This window comes from Channa argus, chromosome 6 (genome assembly GCF_033026475.1).
Source record: "Channa argus isolate prfri chromosome 6, Channa argus male v1.0, whole genome shotgun sequence".
Classification (NCBI taxonomy): domain Eukaryota; kingdom Metazoa; phylum Chordata; class Actinopteri; order Anabantiformes; family Channidae; genus Channa; species Channa argus.
In genome coordinates this window covers 29,264,554-29,272,363 of record NC_090202.1, presented here as the reverse complement: position 1 = coordinate 29,272,363, position 7,810 = coordinate 29,264,554, and the positions used below count along the sequence as shown (strand labels likewise).

General features: G+C 42.0%; 1 protein-coding gene across 1 annotated transcript; it reads left to right on the top strand.

Annotated features, from left to right (window-relative positions):
• Window positions 1–783: 783 nt before the first annotated feature.
• On the top strand, window positions 784–4,172 carry clrn1 (clarin 1). The gene is made up of 3 exons (XM_067506261.1): window positions 784–1,192; window positions 2,887–3,066; window positions 3,399–4,172. Exons 1-3 carry the CDS (start codon window positions 880–882, stop codon window positions 3,662–3,664), a joined length of 759 nt encoding a protein of 252 aa, XP_067362362.1. The 5' UTR covers window positions 784–879; the 3' UTR covers window positions 3,665–4,172.
• The last annotated feature ends 3,638 nt before the right edge of the window (window positions 4,173–7,810 follow it).

The window sequence follows — 7,810 nt, the reverse complement described above, 5'->3', positions numbered from 1 at the left end:
TAGAAGTGTTTCATCTGCACCGCTAGAACACTCTCCAAATACTCCGCTTCAAGCAAAAGCATAACGTTACTTCCAGTAACTAAATGTATGGGACTACTTTATAAGTATCCAAAGTAACGGACCCTGATGATGAATTATTATTAAATATCATTAGATCATGATTCGTGCTGAGTTTAAATGGTTTGGATTATTGATTAACTGCAGTACAGTTACTGTGTGTAGTTACTGCTGAATGTAAGAAAACTTCAAACTGATTTCACTCTTTTCCTGATTTATCTGCAAATAAAGTATAACACCAGTGTTGCATAGTAAAAGTAGAAAATACTTTTACTAAAATGTAGTGACGTAAAAGTATTAAGTATCATAAAAGTACAATTAAATGTACTAAATTAAAAGCTGCCACAGCTACGTGCAGTTACTCCTGCTCGGTTGAACAAATTAACTAAGTAGATTTACTCATATCGGCTGATGCACTTAGGTACAAGTTTGAGGTACTTGTGCTTTTACTCCTACTCCACTCCAGCTGAGCAAAAACACTGGTTTGTACTAAACAACATTTAACTGAGTATTAGTTACTTTTTACTGTTTACTTAATCAATTACTCAGTAATAAAACATCTGCACCTCACCCAACAGTAACATGCACAGTAATAAAACATAAGTACTCAGTGTTGTAGTACTTTGATCGTACTTATATAACCTAATTTTTCTGGTAATAAAGTACTTTTACACAATGAAGCTGTGACCCCATGTTACCATGGTAACATGACTCCGCTTCAGTTCATCAAACCTTTGCTAACCCCCGCATGAAAAAATCATCCCATCAGAGAAAGCAGGAGGTGTGTTTGTATGTGTGCCTGTGTGAGTGTGTGGTGGGGTGATGCCCCCCCCTGCCGGAGCCGCCGCCGCCGCCGCCGCAGCAGCCGACGTCCCTCCCGCCATGTCGAGCCGAAAGAAGCAGCTCATCTTCTCCGTGTCCGGGATCTTCGGCTTCTCCTGCGCCCTCACGGCTGCCGTTGCCACCGGACTCCCGTTCTGGGTCAACGGGACCGCGCTGTGCCGGACCGGTGCCGACCTGACCAACGCCACCGGAACCGAGCTGGAAAAGTTCCTGGGAGGCCTAAGCTACGGACTGTTCAGCGGAGAGAGGGTGAAGCAGTGCGGGCTGGGAGGGAGGCCGTCCCGGTTCTCTGGTGAGTCCGAGCTGGACCGTTAGCCTGCTTGTTAACCCAGGTGTTAACCCTGTTATTAACCGGACAACACGAAGTTCTTGGTCCGATTACAGATCTGGAAAAAACGACAGTCCACGTGTGATGTTTACGTCAGGTATTGGACTCACCTGTCCATTAATTATTGGACTCACCTGTCCATTAATTATTCACAGTTTGTAAATTATTGAACAACCTGCTGTTTTGCTGGGTTAAATATTCTAAAGAAGTACTACCAAATACCAGTACTGTACTGCAACATTTCTCCTGTACAACATTCTACTGTTACTAGTTTACTCAGTATATTCATCTTACTACTGATTACTACAACAAAGACACTGTGAATTACAGAATAAAGCTGGTATACAAAGTACTCATGTACTCAGGAGAACTTTTACCTTATCTTGTCTTATCTTATAGGATCATTACAAACTACGTGTCCTGTGGGTTGCTATTATTCGGGTTATTAGTACTTCTTCACTCTGTAGAGTTTTGATATATTTGCAGTACTCTGGGAACCACAGGTCCAGTTCACACCGGGGGTTCAGGTTTTGTTTTGATGTGTGTGACTAAACATTTTGATTGTGAATACACCAAAAGAGAAGACTGATGGCCTTTTCTGGATCTGCTCGGTTCTAAGAGCAGTTTAAGAGACAGAAACAGGTGTACTGAGTTGGTTTTTAGATCGGACACTAAACAAAGCCTGGTCCAGGAGAGTCTGGACAGAAAGACAGTGTCCTCATTAGTTTACTGCTTTGTGTCTGGATCCAGTTTCCAGTCTCAGTCAGTCCTGGACCCAGCAGAATGAGAAGCAGTGTAAAGCGCTTTGAGTGCCAATAGGTAGAAAAGCGCTATATAAGTGCAGACCATTTACCATTCTGTGTCACAGACTGTGTGTCCTCTGTGAGGTCAGTGGGGGCTGTCCAGCAGAGTCATTACTGGTCCCAGTTAACGAGGTTAGTGGTTCTTCACTAATGAGCCTTCTGCCTGACTGATCCAGATCTGAGGAAGAGAAACAAAGCTGCTCTCTGTGTAAAAACAGTCCAACTCTACAGAGCTCATAGCTTTGAAGATATTGTTGTCCTTGTTGGTCTCCACATTGGGGTCCTGCTCTGCCGTGTGTGTAAGAACACGACAGTACCGGGCCTCAAGTATCAGAAATCATTAGTGAACCAGAACTGGTGGGGGAGGGGGTCTTTCTCCAAATCATACTTCTCAGTCCTAAGGACTGAGTTGATGACTGGGGACAGTTATCTCCCTCTACAGGTCCTGTCTAACTCTGGCTGGTGGGATCAGGCATGAAGGAAGAGAAAGTAGTAAAAACGCAGCAGATTACAAGAAGAACTAGTACCTGGTTGTGGGCACCAGAGTAAAGTACTGTAAATAGTACAGGAAGTTAATTAGTAAGGGATTCGGGTGAAGTGAGGACAAAAGACTGGACACAGGTCACTTAGATAACATGGGTGGGACAAGGCAGATGAGTGTGATTGACTGGTAACTGAGGGCTGCAGCAGGCAGGTGGCTCAGGCTCATTTCCTTTCAAACACAGTCGACCACATGAGGCTCAGAACCTCGTCAGGTTTCCAGGATGATTTAAGGGATCAGGTAGAAAAATAAAATGACAGATTGCTCTTCTTCATCAACCTGACTATGAACTTCCTGTTTCTAACCCCCCCCAGTCTTCCCAGACCTGCTAAATGCCATCCCAGCAGGGCTCCATGTCTCCATCATCTTCTTCTGTGGTGTTGTGATCCTCTTCTCCGCTGTGGCCTCCGGCTTGTTTTTCTTCAACGCCTTCGGTCGACCCTACGAAACACTGCAAGGCCCCATGGGGCTTTACCTGTGGACGTCTATCTGTTGTGAGAAACTCACCTTCATTGTAACTATGTATTTTTACTCAACTACAAGTAATGTACTACACTTCAGGTCCACCAGATGTATCTAAGTACTTTATTTACTTTTGAGATGACAGTCATACTGACAGCACTTCCACTTTAGGTACTGACTTTGTACTACCAGAGTACCGTCAGAGTACTACCACAGTACTATTACCACATTACCACAGCCTGAGCTGTCTGTGGGGGGCTGCTGGGTCCAATAATGGCTGCTATTAGTGAAACAGAAACCGAGCCGGGAGGGCAGCAGTTTGGATCTGCTGGATTTGGTTCTGAGTCCCTTTCTGTCTCTGCAGGTCTGTCCAGCTGCCTGGTCATGATCCTCTTTGCCTCCGAAGTGAAGCTGCACCATCTGTCTGAGCGGATCTCCAACTTCAACGAGGCCAACTTTCACTTCCAGATGCACTCGGAGTACTACGATCGGTCCTTCTGGCTCTTCTTTCTCATATTCCTCCTCCACGGACTCAATGTTCTCCTAATCCGACTGACGGGAGTCCAGTTCCCCTTTCGGAAAACCAAGGAGTCCCAGATGAGTGGGGGAGCGGCAGACCTCATGTACTGAGGCGAGTTCGGCTGGACCAGAGGCCCTGAGATGCAGAAGAGCGTGGTGAAAACGTAACAAAGTTTTCAGACTTTTAATTTCTGCACACAAGCACAATCTTTACTACTTTTTATGTTACTGTTATCCCCCCTCCACCTGGACCTTAACTACAGACCTCATTTCCGACTTTTAACTAAAAAATATTTTAAAAACACAACAGAACCGTAGTGTGAATGTTAAAATTATTGTTAATGTTTCATAGTAACTAATCACAAATCAGGTTTTTGATTCTCTCTCTGAATCTGTTCATTAATTAAACTTTATTTATGAGGAACATGTGAAAAAAAAAACTGGACCAGATTTCAGCAGTGTTTAATACTTTGTTTTCGGGGGGTTTATCAAGCTCCAGATGTTTTGTTAGTCAATAATTGATGTGACCTTGGACAGATGATGGACTGTCATTTCTTCATTTGTATAAATTGTGTGTATTCTGTCATTTTAACAGATTAAAAATTATTTTTTAGACTTTTTTAGCCTATAAATTATTATTTATATCAGGTTAGACACAGAGGGTCATGACATGCGACAAATGTCCACAAGGCCAGGACTCCACCCAGGCATGTTGTACTTATCTGGTTTGTGTCTGAACCATTCAGAACCAGATGCTCCTACTGTTAGAACATGAACCACAGAGCAAAGGGTTCTGTTTGTCTGCTGAGACTTTGACACTGTCTTCTGTTCTCTCAAGTTAACCAACCTGTCCTCAATGTGCTCACAGAACCCAGTCCTCAGTGTTTGCTCTGCAGGACATGGACAAACGTTACTCTGAGATGTTGAAGCTACACTATATTGCCAAAAGTATTTGCTCACCTGCCTTTAGACCCATATGAACTTTAGTGACATCCCATTCTTAATCCATGATTTAATATGACGTCGGCCCACCCTTTGCAGCTATAACAGCTTCAACTCTTCTGGGAAGGCTTTCCACGAGGTTTAGGAGTGAATTTATGGGAATTTTTGACCATTCTTCCAGAAGTGCATTTGTAAGGTCAGACACTGATGTTGGACGAGAAGGCCTGGCTCGCAGTCTCCGCTCTAATTCATCCCAAACGTGTTCTATCGGGTTGAGGTGCAGGCCAGTCAAGTTATTCCACACCAACTCACTCATCCATGTCTTTATGGACCTTGCTTTGTGCACCTGAATTTATTTATTTGGATGGGTGAGCAAATACTTTCGGCAATATAGTGTATAAGGAGGGTGTCTGATTCATAAAAGCACATGTGGTAAGTAAATATATACAGTGCAGTATTGTGCAGTACTTCACTAGAATAGTTCAATTTTAGACTATGTTTACTGCACTACACATTTATTTTACAGCTTTAGTCACTTTGCGCAGATACAGTTAACTAATGGTGTATTTGTTTGAACCCATCTGTCGGTTCTGAACCTGCTTTTCTGTTCTTCCTCCACGCTGCTCTGTAACTTTTTTACTTTTTATTCTTCACTAAAACTTTGTTGTCAACAAAGTTCTAATTCAGTACCATTTAGACTACATGGTTTCTTACTACAGTACTTTTGTATTTTAAACACATTTAGGAGCAGGTATTCAAATACAGAATTTACTAGTATGTGTACTATGTTTGTAGGCAAATACTTTTACTTGAGTACCAAGTTTGTGTACTTCTACTACCTCTGAATAAAAGTGTTCAGTGAATCTGCATTAGCAGTGTCTTTATTTTACTTTAGTACAGGCGAGTACTTTTACTCTACATCCAGGCTTTTTATTATGAGCATTATGAAGCACCAGCTTCTCTTTCTCCTGATCCTGACCTGTTGTAACTTGTAACTTGTAACCTAGCGCTTTAAAACCATTAGGTTGATCAAAGTGCTGTACAGGTTAAAGACATAAAATAAGAAGTAAACAATAGCCTAAGATGTGTGCAATAAACAGATAACAATAAATAACATACAGAATAAAATAATGAACAGATAAAATAATAAAATTATGTAAACTTAGTCTAGGTCAAAGGTCAATGAAAACAAGTGGGTTTTAAGAAGGGATTTAAAAACAGGCAAGGATGAGGGGCCTGTCTCATGTGCAAGGGCAACTTGATGCACAGTTTTTGAGCACCCACTGCAAACGCTCAGTCTCCTCTGAGCTTATCTGAGTGACCGTGGTTGAACGTATGGATGCAGAAGAGAGGTAAAGGGTGGCAGCTCCATTTAAACATTTCAAAAACAAATAGAAGTTTAAAATGGATCCTAAAATGCACAGGCAGCCAGTGAAGTGATGATAAAATGGGAGAAATGTACTCATATTTTTGAGTGCTGGTTAAAAGATGTGCAGGACCAATTTGGACAAGCTGCAGTCGAGAGACTGACGACTGACCTGTTGTTTAATGTCCTTACAGATGTGTTGAACTGTAAGTCCTGCTCAGGTCAAACATTGGACACAGATGCTCTAACATATATTGAGTTTGTTTTTTCCTCTGACCATCAGCTTCAGTCTTTTCTTTTTCTCTCGTAGGTCTTGAGTTTCAGGCTCTGGTTTGCTCTGTCCTGACAAACCACAAGGTGTCTTTACAAAGATTACTACGTCATATGAATAAATGACCACAAGAAACAGACAAGGTTCTGGAAGCTGGTGTCTGCTTGTCAAGGCGGACAACATTGTCTTTGGAAAGACACCTTGTAGTTTGTCCTCACCTGGAGCTAACCTGGTGACAGAAACCATAGAATGTGAAAAATCACATCTGACTTTATCTAGACCAGAGGGGACAGAATGTTTCTGAATCTCTGGACTGACACCCTCACCCCTGTGAAGACTGATCAAGTCCTCTTTTCTTCCTCTCGTCCCCTGCAGTGACAACCAACACTATCTTTTTGTGTTTGGACGTGTTGACAGTATGATCCGGTCTGAGGAGGACCTGGATCCTGCTCTGAGGAACCGGACCACATGGTCCCACAGGGGGCCAGTGTTGTGTTGATTCCATCATGTGTTTAATTGTGGTGTCTTGTTCAAAAGGATGGACAATTAAAGTCCCAGGTTTCACCCAGCTGATGGCAGATTGGGCCTCAGCTGGACCAGGGTGACAGGATTCTGGACTGATCAGTTTTTTACATTAAAACAAAATTAGTTAATTCAAAGTCAAAACTATTTTAATAATTTGTGGATTTGAACTAAGAATGGACCAGTTTGTGTCAAATGAGTGAGATCAGCAGTGATCACATGAGTCAATGAGGAGACATCTGTTTAAATCACTTCTGTTGTTGATTGATTGATTATCAATTCTTTTTGTAACAAATTAAAAAGGGGTCGCAGCACAGTTTAGATCATGATGAGCTAAAGGACCAAATTCACAATCTAAAGTAAAGTAATAACTGATAAATGCTTAATTCAAAGACACAAAATTAGCCCAAATAATGTGTGAAAAAATGAGCACAAATGTTGATCCTGAAAAAGACAAACTGTTGAGACAGAGACATTCCACCACAAAAAGACACAAACAATCCAAAAATAATGAAGGACCTCAAACTACATAATCATTCAGAAACAGACTTGAACAGATGAACAGATGATTTAATATAAAGATGACTGTCAACTAAAGTTGACATGCATTTGACAGGAATCTCTAGATGGGAAGAGTCCAAAATGACCACGTACAGCTGTGTGTGTGTGTGGGTGTGGGTGTGTGTGTGTGTGTGTGTGTGTGTGTGTGTGTGTGTGTGTGTGTGTGTGTGTGTGTGTGTGTGTGTGTGTGTGTGTGTGTGTGTGTGTGTGTGTGTGTGTGTGAGGGGGGTGGAGTAACCTGTAAGGCAGAGTTGAGGCTAAAGAGACAAACCTCAGGTAAAGGTGAAGCTTCACTGTGAGCTGCAGCAGGTAAGATCCTCATCCTGAACTCATTCTAGTTTTTTTGTCAAACTGTTAATGTCGTCTTTCTGGGACAGGAATGGACCTGTTTTCATCCACATTATTTAAAAATGTACCATTTAAAGAAGAAAAATGTCGTAAAGACAATAATTAACTGGGGTCAGTCATTATTTTCCATAAAACCACAGGGTGCATGTGTTCTGCTTCTCAGAAGAAGAAACCTCATATGAAGGGCAACATTCAAATAGATTGAGGTCAAAACAGAAAAGACGTGTGAACCAGCTCCTATTAACAA

Bases quoted from the DNA above. Each gene is read 5' to 3' on its own strand.
- clrn1 (XM_067506261.1), top strand. From the start codon at position 880: ATGCCCCCCCCTGCCGGAGCCGCCGCCGCCGCCGCCGCAGCAGCCGAC. The intron at 1,193-2,886 runs GTGAGTCCGAGC...AACCCCCCCCAG, and splicing joins GAGGCCGTCCCGGTTCTCTG to TCTTCCCAGACCTGCTAAAT. The intron at 3,067-3,398 runs GTGAGAAACTCA...CTGTCTCTGCAG, and splicing joins CCTGTGGACGTCTATCTGTT to GTCTGTCCAGCTGCCTGGTC.